Source organism: Podarcis tiliguerta, assembly GCF_965153285.1.
Source record: "Podarcis tiliguerta genome assembly, chromosome: 3".
NCBI classification, from domain to species: domain Eukaryota; kingdom Metazoa; phylum Chordata; class Lepidosauria; order Squamata; family Lacertidae; genus Podarcis; species Podarcis tiliguerta.
Genome location: NC_139536.1, coordinates 115,088,547 through 115,104,953, shown reverse-complemented (window position 1 = coordinate 115,104,953; position 16,407 = coordinate 115,088,547). Strand labels below are relative to the sequence as shown.

At 41.7% G+C, this 16,407-nt stretch overlaps 1 protein-coding gene across 2 annotated transcripts in view; it reads right to left on the bottom strand.

Moving 5' to 3' along the window:
* The window catches only part of PKHD1 (PKHD1 ciliary IPT domain containing fibrocystin/polyductin), a 240,228-nt gene that overhangs the window by 49,237 nt on the left and 174,584 nt on the right, over positions 1–16,407 (bottom strand). For both annotated transcript variants that reach the window (XM_083435262.1, XM_083435263.1), the window contains 2 exons: positions 16,180–16,348; positions 14,021–14,178 (listed from right to left, as the gene is read on the bottom strand). In XM_083435262.1, coding sequence (XP_083291388.1) covers positions 14,021–14,178; positions 16,180–16,348 — 327 coding nt within the window. The remainder of the gene's footprint in view (positions 1–14,020; positions 14,179–16,179; positions 16,349–16,407) is intronic.

The following is a 16,407-nucleotide window of genomic DNA, read 5'->3' as shown; positions in this document are numbered from 1 at the left end:
AGCCATGTTTCGGCTGGCAAATTGTTGCAGAAAATGCAAAATAAGTATGTTTGCCTAAAAATACAAAGTGAATCAAATTTCTCCCTCATCCCTAGTCACCCATAAGGCTGTAAAACGCTTTCCTTTCAGTGGAAACTCTTTATGGAGAGTAATGTGAGCAGGAACCATTTCTTTGCTACATTGTCTCTCTTTTTTCTCTGTTTTTTTCTAGCCTGCTTATTGAATTTGTTGGCACTGTCAAAATTGTTGTCTTGACCTGCACAATTTCAGTTATTCCTGCAGGTGTGGCTGTGAGTCTGCATAGGAATGGCTGTGCTTTATGAGTTCAAAGTTGATAAATCTTGCTGTGACAGGAACATAGGAAGTTGTTTTAGACTAAATAAGACTTATTGGTCCACCAGCATCATCAACAGTGACTGCCAATGGTTCTCCAGGTTTCAGACAGGTATCTTTTTGAGCCCTGCCCAAAGATATCAGGGATCAAACCTGGAGCTTCCTGCCCGTGAAGTATGTGCTCCGCGTCTCACTTGAATTGGATGAACCAGGTCGTCCTCCTTTCCATTAGATTCACAGGCTCCTTTTGTGCTGTCTTCTATAGGAGGTTTACTGTTCTGTCTTCCTCCCTTCAGACCCTCAGACCCAAGCAGCTGAACCAAGGATTCCAAAGCAGTTTTTCCACTTTGTTTCTTTGTGAAAAAAGGTCCTTGCCTCACAGCAATCATTAGTACTTTTTGGAATTCGGAAATTCAAGGGCCAACTGATTGCTCAGGTGAAGATACTGTCAAAATTATGGGTAGAATTCAATGTTTCACTATTACTAATGTTCCATCTGCACAACTGTATCAACACCCCCCCCCCATTCCACCACATGCTGTTCTGGGGATGCTCCCAACCACCCCAGAGCCAATTTCACAGCCATGGGGTGGAGGGGAGAAGAGAGAAAGTCCAAGTGTGCAAGCCGAAGCCATTACACAGGGCTTTCATTGATGGTGTTTGTTAGGGGAAATAATGCCGAAGATTCTTATTTTTAAAAAAGCTAGGTGTCAATTGCAGCAATCCATGACAGTGTCATTAGCTGTGATCTTTAAGTGCCTAGTTTGATGGATGTCAACCCCCACCATGAAAGTGTTAAATTGGCTAATGAACTCTTAAGTCTTGTTTTAAATTGCTTTCTAACCATAGCAGGAATTTTAAGACAAAGACACTCTCCTTGGCTTGCACCTGGGCATTATGTGTTTTGTTTTAGAACTTTAGTGACATCGCTAGTTCTGGAGCACTGCATCCTTATATGTTGAAAAATCTTGTGCCCTCCTTAGATGGATGGCACATTTATGAATTTTGCAAAATGCATGCTGTCTGCACAACTGACACCTATTCATAAGCAAATAATATCCTGTCCGCATTTTCCAAGGTTTTTGCAAGCATAGGTCCAGAGAACTTGTCAGAGATGGAAATATACAATCTGGAAGCAGATTCTTCTTCTTCTTCTTCTTCTTCTTCTTCTTCTTCTTCTTCTTCTTCTTCTTCTTCTTCTTCTTCTTTTCTCTCTCTCTCTCTGTCTCTCTCTCTCTCGCTGTTAGCATCAAGAATGATCTCTGTGGCCCAAACTGCATTTCCTTACCTGCAGGGGGCATTGAAATAGTACTTCTGCCTGAGATGTGTGTCCTTTGCTACTCAACCCTTCGAACACTCTCAGTGTGCAAGGGTGGAGCTACAGAGTGTCAGGTCACATAGTAGTAGATTACAGAGCTTTTGCAAACATCACTTTTCTCAGAGGTGTATTCAGTTGAGTTAGGGGGGAAGGAGCCATTAATTAACTTGACTTAAGTAGTCCCTGATGCAGGGCAATGTGACCTTTCCGCTGTGTCGTATGCCACATGGAATTTGGCCTTAGTGTGATACTCAGCAGACACGTGTGTCCCCCACCTTTTAACTGTTTTTGATTTATTATAGGGATTGTTGAATGTGAAATTTTAGGGCAGCAACTGGGCAACAATATTTGTGGTGACGTTTTAGTGGCACTTATGCTAAAGAACTTCTTTATTTTTGAAACATGCTTTGGTGAATTTCATGCAATTTCCAGTGCTTAGGTTAGTAGGGGTGATGTTTCACATGGCTGTGCATATTCACATTGGAATTAATGCAATTAAAACTAAAAGAGCACAAATCAAGAATTATCCTCCGATAATCCCAACTCAGATGTGCTTTCCAGAGGTGCTGAGAAGGCATATTGGACATAGATGCCCACTCCGGGAAGGATGTCACCATCTTTATCTCAGGCAATGTAATAGATTTTTGAGTATCTGAAGTTATTGTTTTATGTTGTTGCTGTTTTTTTGGGGAGATTTCAATTACCTTATCAAATCCCTAATTCAAGGCAGTTCACGTGTAAATCATATGCTTAAGCAAAGCACTAGCACTTGGTGGGCAGACGAGCGAGGCTCCCTCTGGCCTCCTTGCCCTCATCCTGGTAGGGCCAACAATGACCATTCTTTTGAGCTGAGTGGAATTGGATGCATTAACATCAGGTTCCAGAAGGTAAGGCATAAACCGGTGGGATTATCTCCCAAGGAAGAGGATAAGAGTAAATCTGGTTTAACTTTAATAAAGATTTGAAACAAAATAATGAACTTGAATGATGAGAAACCAATTATATTTCCTTTTCAGTGTAAATATGCATTTCCATTAAGAGCCGCTGTATCCCTTTCAGCAAGCTACTAATATCCCCATCCATTCTTTCAAGTGTTCCTGGGGTACAAACTAGTGTTTAATGAATGCCAAAATAAGCACTTGAGGGAAATTGCAAACAACTGGACAGCCATCCAATTATTTTAACAAGTACTCTAAACTTTTCTTATTGAATTTAATATTTATTCGGTAGCTTTCTCCTTTGATCTAAGAAGATTGTTATTTTATTGCAATTGTTACAGACTTTTCCCTCTATTAACTCATCTTTCTGAAATGCACCATAACTTGTGCAACCCCTGAGGGGAGATATTAGTTATAAAATGCTTCTTAAAGAATAAGAAATGATAGCTCCACAAACAGACAACGTTGCCTTCCATTTTACTTTATTCTAACAGGTGTCATCTTTATGCAATATGCTGTGTGAAAAGCTAGTCAAACAGGGAGTGTGATGAGTAAACCAATTTATCTCATTTGCTATGTTGCAATACCATTCCATACACAGTTACAGTGGCAACAGTTCAGTACTACATTCGTAAACACCTTTACATGAAATGAAGTCTCAGGTCTTTTAACTGTACTTAACTTCCACCGGGAACTTTGTAGATAATTAAAACTGGGGTCAGATCTTGCTGCATTAAAACAGTGTTTTAAGTAGTAGTATTGATTTCAAAAGCAATCCAAACATATAAATTTGAAGTCTATGTGACCCTTGCACCACTGTAATCTCACTGACTTTCAGGGGTTACCTTACAGTAAACTGTCTGGAGGACATTTCTGAAGCGTAAGTCAAACTAGACATGGCATTAACCTCACCTTTGAATCCCTTGCTTGAGATTTTGATTTTAATAAAATCAAAAGGAGCTCCAGAGGCCCTGATCCAGATCAGGAGTGTGGCATGGTGGAAAGGACAGGACTGAACTCTCTCCACTGTCTTCCTGGCACTCCTATTTGTCCCTCAAAGCTACAGCCCCTTCCTCTCATTAGAACAACATGAATATTGCGTCCATGCATCAAGAAGTTGTGCGTATTTGCATCTGTCCACCATTCATGATGAATCCCAATTTTTCTATAGTCAGATATACAAATGCTGAACATATACATGTTAAAGTTGACCCCTGAAAACCATGCCTTCACTGCATAGCTGACGGTCTTCTATAATACAAAACTCCTCTCATCACACTATCATTAAATCGTTTTGAGCCATATCAAGATCTAATTACTGTCTTGACACTTTCCCCATTTTGTCAGTTGGCTTAATTTTAGAGAAACCACCATAAGAAGAGTAGAACAATTCAAGAACAGAACAGATCTGAAATGAATTAGATCACCTTAATTACTTTCACAGTTTTATTGCTTAATTGATGGTTTTATTAAACACTGGCCAATTAACCTGTCAGAAACAGAGCTTAAATTGTAAAGAAGAAGAAGAAGAAGAAGAAGAAGAAGAAGAAGAAGAAGAAGAGGAAGAAGAAGGGGAGGAGGAGGAGGAGGACGAGGAGATGGAGATAGCTGTCAGAGCAAGATTACAACTTGCCTTTACCAAGCAACACATGAGAGACCTTTCAAAATGAAGTGGTCAAATCTGGGCGGGAAATGGGGCAGAGGCAAGGGTGGGGGAAGACACTGAAAAAGTATCCCATAAGAGGGCACTTCCAGCTAAACGCATATGTGGAAGAAGATTGTATTTGAGCAATCGTTTAAGATAATATATTTTCTTTACAGGTAGGTAACCGTGTTGGTCTGCCATAGTCGAAGCAAAATAAAAAAAATTATTCCGGTAGCACCTTAGAGACCAGCTAAGTTTGTTATTGGTATGAGCTTTTGTGTGCATGCACACTTCTTTAGATACCACACTTATTCAGATACACTGAGACAGAAGTCACCAGACCCTTATATATAGTGAGAGGGTGGGAAGGGGTATTACTCAGAAGGGTGGTGGGAATGGGTGACTAGCTGATAGGTGTGATAAGACCAAATGCAGTCGTTAACAGTTGTCAACAGGTTTACAGGAAAAAGCAAGGGGTGAGATGGCTAAAAATGGCTTTATCATGTAAAATGAGATAAGAATCCAATGTCTCTATTCAGACCAGGTCTCTCCATGGTTTTAAGTATGGTAATGAGTTGCAATTCAGCAACTTACTCTATTTGACCATTCTTTATTTGACCATTTATAGACCATGCTTTCATAATAAGTATTGCAAAGCTACAAAATGTTTATATCTGTAACACATCCTTTAGTCAACCTTGAAGTAAAAGTTGAAAAGTATCGCAGCAGTTACTTTAATCTGTCAGTTGAGTTTTCAGCTCAAAAAAGTTTCCCAAATGCATTTAAGAAAGCAGGTTAAAATATGTTTAGAAATGCATTCATTCATATAAAATAGTACTTAAATCAGGGGGCCACCATTGTAGTGCTTGCAAGTGCATAGCACCTGCTGAGCTTTAGAAATAAAGGTGTGAATAAAATGTGCAGGTATCCTTCCAGGTGATTACTGTGAAATGAGCTGGCCTGGCTCCTGCATGTCAGGTTTATTTAGCCAATGGGTGAAGTGACACCGGGCAACAGGAATCCCTGGGGGCCTAAGGAGCGTCTGGTTCCCCCTCCCCTTTAGTGTACTTTTTCTGCTTCTGTTACATTCTCTACTAGACCTTGGGAATCGCCATAATTTGCCCTTCTTTTCCCCCTACAACCAGGGTGCTCATCATTCCTGTGGTGGCTTCATCTGAGTTCAGTTATTCCCTAGAAGTTAATTTCTGTAAATACTACTACACTATAGGTTCAGGTGGGTGTTAAAGAATTCCCTCCCCTGATGACAAATGTGAAAAATGTGAAAACTTTGCAGGGAGTTTTAGGCTTATGCAGAAGCTGATGCCCAGGCATTCATTAAGATCTTGCTTATAGTACATGGTATACATGTTTACTGAGAAGAAAGCCCTCTTGTGGGACGCAGGTGGCGCTGTGGGTTAAACCACAGAGCCTAGGACTTGCCGATCAGAAGGTTGACGGTTCGAATCCCCGCGGACGGGGTGAGCTCCCGTTGCTCGGTCCCTGCTCCTGCCAACCTAGCAGTTTGAAAGCACATCAAAGTGCAAGTAGATCAATAGGTACCGCTCCGGCGGGAAGGTAAACGGCGTTTCCGTGCGCTGCTCTGGTTCGCCAGAAGCGGCTTAGTCATGCTGGCCACATGACCCGGAAGCTGAATGCCAGCTCCCTCGGCCAATAAAGCAAGATGAGTGCCACAACCCCAGAGTCGGCCATGACTGGACCTAATGCTCAGGGGTCCCTTTACCTTTACCTTTACCTTAAGCCCTCTTGTGTTTAACAGGACTTACTCCCAGGTACAAGTGGGTGTAAGATGGCAACCTAGTCTTTGGTTTAGGGCTGTCATTGGAGAAAACAAAATTATTGTGCCATTAACAGCTTTATCTCTACAATCAGGACCAGAAAAGCATAGATGCTTTCACATGGTAAAATCTTGAAGTCATCAAGCGTGGGGAGCAGCAATGACCTCTCTAATTTTGTGTTATGCCATGCCCCTCACCACAGCTGAAGTGCATTACTCCACGTCCTCATTGAAGCCATCTTGTGAATGATGCCCACAGCACTCTCAAAATTCAAAATGTGCCCGCTGGTCCAAAAAGGTTGATAAACTCTGGCTTAAATCTCTATCTTGTGATAAAATACACATTTAAATACAACTTTTCACGCAGAGTTTATATTTAAAAACACAGATTAAAGTGGGAATGGACCGATGACACTGTGTGAGTGTGCTTCAGTCCTACTATATGTCTGCATTGTAACTCACAGCCTATGCCTTTAACCTCATTCTCTTATCTCCCCCGCCCCTTCCCTCAATATCCTTTTCCACTGTGTGTGCAGGATGCGAAAAGCTTATCTGAAACATCCCATCTTTCTGAGGAACCTGGCTTCCTCAATTTCCTGTTTTCAGAACAGCTGGCTGCAAGGGATGGACTTGGGGACATTTCTGAGGAATAGCTGTCTACCTCAGTTGGAAGCTTTTCTGATTAGTCAGGCTCCTTGATTTGGAAACATAAGGATTTATAATAAAAAGGACACAGTGAAAACAGAGGGAATGAAAAGAAAACAAACCAATAAAGAACCTATCCTATCATAACATTTGAAATTCTGGTATTTGCTGGTCTTGGAATAGGTTCAAGATAAATGAAGGAAATGTGTATTTCATTAAAGGCTAATATTTGGAAGACAACAGAGAAAACAATAATGAAAGACTTCCAAATGCAGATATACAAAGGAGCTGCGCACAAAAGCTTCTTTCTCCCCCTTTCTCCCACAGTCTTGGTGTTACCCTTATGAGACGTTCATCACAGAAAAAGATACTTTCTCAAGCCATTAGTACCATTCGCCTGTAGCAATTTTTTCACAAATTGCTCCATGTTCTACAGTCCTTGTTGTAATACTTGGCCTGTGCTAGACGTCTCTGAACAATGCTAGCCGCCACTGCTTTCAATGCCAGAGCACTGGGTGCTTCACATCAGACAGGCACAGAGGAGCAAACTCTATCCTTTACACTAAAAGGACCAAAAGTGCTAATAGCTACCTCCATCAGAAGCCCAAGTGTAGCATCATGAGGTTCCTCCAAAGAAGTTTAAACCACAGCTCCACTCAAACCCATGTTAGTAATTCAAATGACAATGTCTGTAAGTTTTCCCAAATTAGCAGTACTTATGGGGGTTCCTCACTCCACGTCTTACGTACTTGGCTGCTGTTTCCTCTTCCCTGCTATCTTCCACAAGTTTCAGATAAGAATGGTAAGGATTTACTGTCACTCACTTCCACTTCTTTTGCTTTTACCAGGTTCAGAAGCATTAACACCGAGCTGTCTGTCAGGCTCCCATCCTTGGTGCACATGCATGTATGCACAGCAGGCACCATGAAAGCATGCTCTGCTGCTACATTTGTGTGTGTGGTATAGAAATACATGGATAGGGATTTTTTGTTCCAATGTCCATCGCTTTGTACTTAGATGCAAGCTCAACAGTGGCTTTTATATGTTCTCAGATTTCTTATCGAAGTCTCGTTGACACATCCTGATGGCAGGGAAAGAGGAAAGCCTTAACCTTGTTCTAACATATCATTTTCATCAAGTATTTAAATGCTGGGCATATGGAACCTCGTGGAAAATGGTTTGCTGGCTAAGTATGGAGAGAGGACTTCAGAACAGAGCTTCAGGACCACAGCTAAAGGTAGACTTCACTCAATTAACAAAAATAACAGCACACTTACTCTGCACAGTTCTATTGATGCTGATATTGAAGTAATCATGAAATTAGACTGCACAAAAAATAACATAGTTTTCAGTTCTAAGCTACCTTTCCATAGCTTCATGGATCAGACTAGCTAAAGAGGGAAAACAGCACCCTAGAAAGTAAAATGATCATTGCACAGCCCTTTCTCAGGCTTCAAACATATACTTGCTTACTGGGCTTGTGTGCATTTTAATTACTAAGAAACTTACCCGCTACATGTAACAGCCTGCAGGCAGTTCCAAGTTCTTTGTACCTTTTATGAACTCATTTCTTTTATAAAGAGATTTGGGTCATGATTTTTGCTGACATTTTTTTCCATGCTATGTTTCTCTAAAATCTCACGACAAGAACAATAAAACCGATTTCCCTTTCTTTATCCTTGCACTTTATTTTCTAGCCTCCAGCTTATTGTGGTCAGTAGTGATTAGCTGAGAGAGAGAATAAAACCCCAGTCACAAGCTGTTGATTCGATTCAGAGTATATTATTTAAGGCTTAAATTGATATCTATCTTTGGGTTCCTTTTGGCAACACCCATATAAAACAAAACAAAACAAAAGTTTCACTGACTTTACGCAATGCGAGGACTGGCAACCAAATTCTCATAAATGAGAAATTCACATCTCTGTATCCCAAGGACATAAGGAGCGCACCTTAGAACAAGAGATGCAAGTGACTTGACCTTTGTAGGATAAGCCACATTCATGTGAAGGGACAAGAAAGCCTCACTCGCAATAATACATCTTCAATCAGATCCCACAAAACAGCATTTGTGGCCAGAGTCAGCGTTATCTTTCTTCCATTTCAGGTACTTGCCTAGGGTATTGTCAGGGAACTGCCATCGGAGCCAGAGGGAGAGGGAGGGCTCAGAGGGATTCCGGAGAGCGTCCTGGGAGGGAGAGAAGCAGCACATCTTCTGGGGAAGGAAATCAGCGTAGCACCAGTGGAGGAGGGGGGCAGATGGGGGAATCGGCGAGGTGGCTCCAAGACTCCTCGCCGGGGACCAGTGGGGAGAGCACGGGTCCTCCGATGTCCACACCCTCCCTGCGCAGAAGGCTTCCGCGCAGGGAGAGTAGGCGGCGACTAGGCATCAAAGAACTTTTATGCTGGAAGAAGTTCAAGAAACGCCCACTGACGGATTCTGCCAGTGATTGAGATAGCCACGGGCGAGTGGCTGTGCAGACAGAAAGGGTTCACTCAGGCAACCCACCCAGGTGTGGCACCGGTTTACGCACAAGCAACCCCTAGAACCATTACAGGTATATATTCATGCCTAGAAAACATGGTGTCTTCCCAGCACTTTGGTGCCATTCTGGAGAAGGGTGAATATGGGACACATAAATTATACATATGGGATGAGAGGAAAACCTACTTCACTATCAGGTGAGGATCATAGCTTCAGAAATATCTCTCTCTCTCAGGATGCTTTACAACTTTTTTAAAAAATCAAAACTTAAAGCAGCACAAAATAACCAATGCAGGAAAGAAAGAGTCAGTTGAGAAAACCAGATTAGCTGTATAAAAACATTACATGGAATGTTTTAAGGGAATTGTTCTGTTAGTGCAAGGATTTCTGCTTGTACAACAAAACAATATCACCCTCCCTCCATGCAATCCCTAAATCTGTTCTAGAGGTTCCCCAACCCTCAGATTTGGGGAAGGTGCAGGGCACATCCAAGGAGAGGGGGAAATCCCATTACACAAGTGGACATTGTTGCACTGATGTGACTCATAGAATCATAGAGTTGGAAGAGACCACAAGGGCCATCGAGTCCAACCCCCTGCCAAGCAGGAAACACCATCAGAGCACTCCTGACATATGGTTGTCAAGCCTCTGCTTAAAGACCTCCAAAGAAGTGTGATGCGGCAGCTAAAAAAGCCAATGCAATTCTGGGCTGCATTAATAGGAGTATAGCATCTAGATCAAGGGAAGTAATAGTGCCACTGTATTCTGCTCTGGTCAGACCTCACCTGGAGTACTGTGTCCAGTTCTGGGCACCACAGTTCAAGAAGGACACTGACAAACTGGAACATATCCAGAGGAGGGCAACCAAAATGGTCAAAGGCCTGGAAACGATGCCTTATGAGGAACGGCTAAGGGAGCTGGGCATGTTTAGCCTGGAGAAGAGGAGGTTAAGGGGTGATATGATAGCCATGTTCAAATATATAAAAGGATGTCACATAGAGGAGGGAGAATGGTTGTTTTCTGCTGCTCCAGAGAAGCAGACATGGAGCAATGGATCCAAACTACAAGAAAGAAGATTCCACCTAAACATTAGGAAGAACTTCCTGACAGTAAGAGCTGTTCGACAGTGTAATTTGCTGCCAAGGAGTGTGGTGGAGTCTCCTTCTTTGGAGGTCTTTAAGCAGATGCTTGACAACCATATGTCAGGAGTGCTCTGATGGTGTTTCCTGCTTGGACTCGATGGCCCTTGTAGTCCCTTCCAACTCTATGATTCTATGATTCTATGAATCCTAGACTTTAAACGTCATCACCAAATCCAGAAACAAATTGGCAGCCAGCGCAGCAGTTTCAGGAGAGGAGAAACATGATATTGCAGCTTCATTCTCTAAACCAACTGAAGTTTCTAAAGGCTCTTCAAAGACAGACTCATGGAGAGGGCATTGTAACAATCCAACCTGGGCATAACTAAGATCTGTGTTGCCATAGCCAGGTCTGACTGCCCCAGAAAGGAATGCAGCTGGCCCCTCGGCCTAAAATGGACACATTCAGGTGTAAAGCCCACCCCAAGAGCATATCACTATTATCACCATCACGATCACATCAACATCTTCCCACTAATTGCCTCTTAATATATGTTCATTAATACTGTATATAAATTAATACTGAGCCGTAGCGTGTAGCAAATCCTGACTGGTTCAAGAGAGGTAAAACTGCAGTGTACAAACATCTCCGTTAATATGGGTTATTTGAACTTGTTTTATATGCATGCCATTTTTCCTAGGGTAAAACATGACAGTCTTAGAGGAGCAGAGGCTACAGCAAAGAAAAGGACATTTGTGATAAAGAAAGAAAACACAAGATCTGTGTGCTTGCGATTGCCTCTCTTTCATACAGAATTAATGGTGGTTTAATGGGGTATGAAAGAATGTTTTACTGGAAACAATGAGGAACAATTGTCTAGCTCACGTTTCATTTCACAGGTCATTATTGCATTAAGAAGTAAATCGACCAAGTCCGGTAAATAACAGTCTGTGTATTGCTGAAAGCTTCAAACCAAACAATCTTAGCTCTCTTCAACTAATATCTGTCATTTTTAACCCTTGCAGAGATCCGCTGCAGGCTAAACAATTACTGTCTTCACCCACCTCTGGCAGGTAAGCATTATTCATTTTACTCCTCATCCCCCTTCTCCAGCAAACCCTACAAGGCTACGGCTTTTGCATTGTTGCTTTGTTTATTAGCCAGCCTAGCCAACTGTGTGTCTGGTGGCCTTGAAAAACAACACACATTTCAGTGAGCGCTTCAGGCATCTTTAAACAGGCTGCTTCCTCTGCAAAATTAATTGTTGCAAAACACAGCACTTATGTGTAAAGCACTGCACACTAACACTCAGCAGTTTGCTTGGGTTACAGATATGCCTGGGAAATTTAGGGGAAATGCAATTCTTCTTTAAGCCTGCACACAAGTGATATCAGCAAGGACACTGCAATACCCATTAACCCACAAAAAGCCCTCTGCTTTAGCTTACTAATTCTAAACTGAGAATCATAAACCATAGCTTTCTTGTGGTTTGTCTCTCACTTTATAAGAAACATGTTTTTACCAGATATTCCTTTGGCAATGGTTTCAAAAGTGTTCACCAAATGCAAAAGTGCTTGCTAAACCTTTAGGTCACCATTTGTTCCATTTGTCATAGTTTATGAACTGGACTATGTACTGCAGATGAGTCCTTGTAATTTCAATTTGCCTTAACAGAGAGGTCCAAAATGTAGATATTGTTTCTGCAGAACTAGATGTCCACGTACCCACTTTTCCCTCCCTCCTCCACTCTGTTTCCACAATTCTCAAGCTACCAGTGCTGAATGAAAGCTAGATCAATGGTAGCAGGGAAGGGGAAGGTACCTCGTACTCTAAGCAGATATCGAAAACAGATCCCAATGCCGGGAGAGATGGGACTATTGTTCAGAGTGGTTATCAGAAAAGGAAATTCACTTTTGAATAAAAACAGGTAATAAAATCAAATGCCCAATATATGGGCTGGATACATGAAAATATCTAGCTGGATACATTAAAATAATCAAAAGGAAGATCTATTATTATTATTTATTAAATTTGTACTCCACCCTTCACTTGTAGATCTCAGGGCAGTTCACAACATAAAATTACAATATAAAACCCACAAATACGTAGTAAAAATAATGACAATGACAAACCAATAATCCCCCATCCCACAACACATTTGAACTGCCAGATCGCGGAAATACTAGTCCATAGCAACAACACTGAGTATTCAAAGATGAAAACTTTTGGCCTCACTGTAAGTTAAAAAGATCAAGAAAACAGAAGATGGGAAGAACTAACAAAGGGGGTGTAAATGTCCTTTGCATTTAGGGCACTCAAGGTAGGAAGTTGTGATGTGTGTCCATGATCTGGACACACACACACAAATAAACATTAAGGGTCTGATGGAAATGATTGGACAATATGTTTAAAAAAGATACAGGCAGGTCAATTTAGAATTTTCAGGTAGGGAACACAAACCCAACCTCTTTTATTTTTACCTTTTCTCTATTGACAATAGTAATAGATTCATCCCCAAAGAAAGCTCTATCACTTTCTTGTGCTATCACTTATAAGGTAAGTCCTGTGGAAAAACTTACTGTCATACAGGCTGTGGTTCCCTGACATTTGTAAACTAGTGCCCACCAAACGATCTTTATTGCAATGCACTTGCATGAGCACACAGAACAATTAACCTGGTTTTAAAGGGCAATTTGGTGTGGCAATGACCACTGTGGCTCTGACACTGGTTTGTGATTCATAATCAGGTCACAGAAGGCAGCGGGCAGAAGTGTGTCTGTACCAACACTGCGAATTAATCAACCCTCTAAGCAGCCAGAGACACGGATCCTTAGAGAAATGCCTTTTACCGGGTAAGACATTAGACATTTTGTTTAAAGATTAGACATTTTGTTTAAAGATTAAAGTTCTCTTTGTGCTTAATCAATTTCTAGGGCTGGATGGAAAATGGGATTAATTACCGTCCCTTGCATCGAGCTCCCATACTGCAGAAGTCATAAACGATGCAACTTTTCTGTTAAAATGGCTGCCATCAGCAGCAGCATGCTCAAGAGATGCTAATTGTAATTAAAGAGTTTATTTGGAATCACAGAACAGAGTCTTAATCAGGACGAGAACAGAGCCTCACCGCATGCACTTGCGGCACACGGCTGTGTAACAGAATGGCTCTTTTTAAACAGGCAGTTTGGTTTAAAAGGTTTGAGCAGGGTGTAATGCCGGGGGGCCTAGCATTTTCTCCTCTGTGGGATTCAAGCGAAATCTTATTAGGTCAATTGTTTAGAAAGCATCTCACATTAGGGATTTCAAAGCACTTGTGAAAAGTGAATAAAATTACTCTGCTCTGCTGAAGAATAAACATGGACCAGGCTGCCATTAATGCACATAAAGGTCATGCTTTATTAATTTACTTGCCCTGAAACAAGGGCAGACAAGATACACACAACTGGAAGTCGTGGTACCCCTAAGAACATGACTCTAAATCAGGCTTCCTCAGCCTTGGCCCTCCAGATGTTTTTGGCCTACAACTCCCATGATCCCTAGCTAGCAGGACCAGTGGTCAGGGATGATGGGAGTTGTAGTCTCAAAACATCTGGAGGGCCGAGGTTGAGGAAGCCTGCTCCAAATCCTTTTATTGTCATGCAGCTATCTTTCTTATACCAGCACAAAATATAAGTTCAGAAGCAGTCGCCTTCAGGCGGCCAAAGTGGGACTGGGCTGCCTTATTGCTCTTGCGACTTACCAGACTTCTCAGCCTTATTGTGTGGTTCTTGCATGCAACTTACCAGCATCCAAACATGGTTGTTCTGTTTCAAACTCTGATTTGGGGAAGACAGACACAGGTGGATTCAGTCTCAAGGCACTTCCATCCAAATCTTTGAAAAGAGCTTTTCCTGAGCTCCCACAGATCACAGCAACACATGATTCATTTGATTCATTTTCTCTGACAAACAAAACAAACAAATATCATAGTTGAGAGAAAACCATCCTGAACTCAGAGAATTTTCCCATTATCAACAGGCACATTATTTAAACAGCGGGTAGCATGAAACAGACAAAAATTCTTCTATACAAATGGATGCTACTGCTTCGCCAGTTGTTTAAGTTTTCGTGTTTGTCTTCTGCCTATGTGTGAACCTGAAGCTCCGCAATATTTCTAGCTAGTAACACGAAGGTTTCAAGAGCTCAGATTTGACAAAGATGTATTAAATGAAGTATGAATCTAGAATCATGCAGAGATAATGCATCATTTCATATATATTCACATATATTTTTACTCAGACCCAGAACAATAGAAAACAAAATTGGAGTCACAAGTGGGTTAACAGTGGCCTCAATCAGACATAAAGCTAAATCATGGTTTAGAGCTACATGAATAAGCCATTCCGGCATGCTCCTTGCTCCCACTGTCTGATGCACAGGGACAGTTGGGAGGAAGAATCTGACAGCATTTACTTTCAGGCTATGGACACATTCGCAGCTTGAAACAAAGCAATGTAGTTTCTTCCACACTACATTTCAAGTCACATTCCGACTTTGCTGTCCAGACCAGAGGGGAGTGGCAGGGGATGTATTTACCTGATGCCCATTATGTGTTTTGCTTCCCTACCCTGAACTCCAATTCACTGAAGCCGTCACCTGTACATGCAAAAGACCTGTCTGAAATGTATACAACTTTTCCACTTCCAGATCAGGTGAAAGCTGGTTTGAGGTAAAATGCTTTAAACAGGAGGATTTCCCAAGAGGTTACTCAGCTTAAGTGGTGAAGCAATGGTGATGGGTGCACAGCCTCCTTGCCCCTGAATCGCAGCTTGTCTAAACTGAAAGTAGGCCTGGTGCTTGGCCCTTCCTATGGTGCTGAACCACAGTCCCTGGTTCAAAAGAAATGGGAAGCTCTGATTTGCTAAAAGTGGAATCAAACGCTTCCTCAAGTTCACTGCAGTTCATTCATGCAGCATTAAAACATGATTTAGCATTACACCCAAACATAACCAGTAGCCTAAATTTATTTCCTTTGGAAATTAAAGAGTATGTGCCTAGACCGTGGGTTTGTTTCAGTCTGGATCTCTAACTTGGCCTTTTCCTGAGGTATAAACTCAAACTCGTTATAAGCAGACCAGTCCATGCAGAAGGCATTGCATGTACAGTCATACCTTGGAAGTCAAACAGCTTTGTTCCCAAACGTTTTGGCTCCCAAACATTGCAAACTCGGAAGTGACTGTTCCTGTTTGCAAACTATTTTTGGAAACCGAAAATCTGAAGGGGCTTCTGTGGCTTCCGATTGGCTATAGGAGTTTCCTACAGCCAATCAGTAGCCACGATTTGGTTTTTGAACATTTTGGAAGTCAAATGGACTTCCAGAACGGATTTTGTTTGACTTCCAAGGTACGACTGTACTAGAAACAAACCAAGGCTCCTAAACAGGGAATCCTAGAATCTGACTTTGCTAAAGGAGCTAGAGAACCTCTAACAAAGAAATATGTTCATTCTTCACTAAATTACATTTTCCAAAATGCTTTGCACAGGAAGCCAAAAAGACTTTCAAGTGGATTTAATTTTCTGCTGTGGAAATCTCTAGGTTAGGCTTGGGGAACCTGTGGACCCCCATATTTTTGGATTTCAACTCCCATCAGCCCCAGCCAGGACAGCCAGGATCACTGAAACTGCAGTTCAGTGACATAAAATGTCAGTTTTATTTGTCAAATACAGTTGTTTTCGTTATTACATTTTCAACTAGTTTTTAGAAAAACAACATTGAAAGTTCTATTTTTATTGTTTTTACGTAAACTGATTAGAAAGTTTTATTATATTAAGCAGTATATTTTTGTCATAAACAAATGCCTGTAGAGCCACAAGTTCCTCACCCTGGTCTAGATGAGGAGAAGCACCCAAATGCTTGACAAGAAGCCTCAACCAGGTTACTTGAAAGCGATGGGCCCCTTACCTATTTTGCAGTGGATGGAAGTAGAACATATTTTCTTCACTGACATGGAAAATGCTTGCCCTTTCGGATGTGACCAGATGCAGAATGCCTGCACTGTCAGGATTTGTCATGATGCAGATGTCTCTGTCGTCACTGTAGCAAGTTTTCCTAAAGCCAGCAAAGATGACATCTGATAATGAAGGAAAGCAGAGTTGTATGGAAAGGCTCAGCAGTCGCATCGTCCAAGGC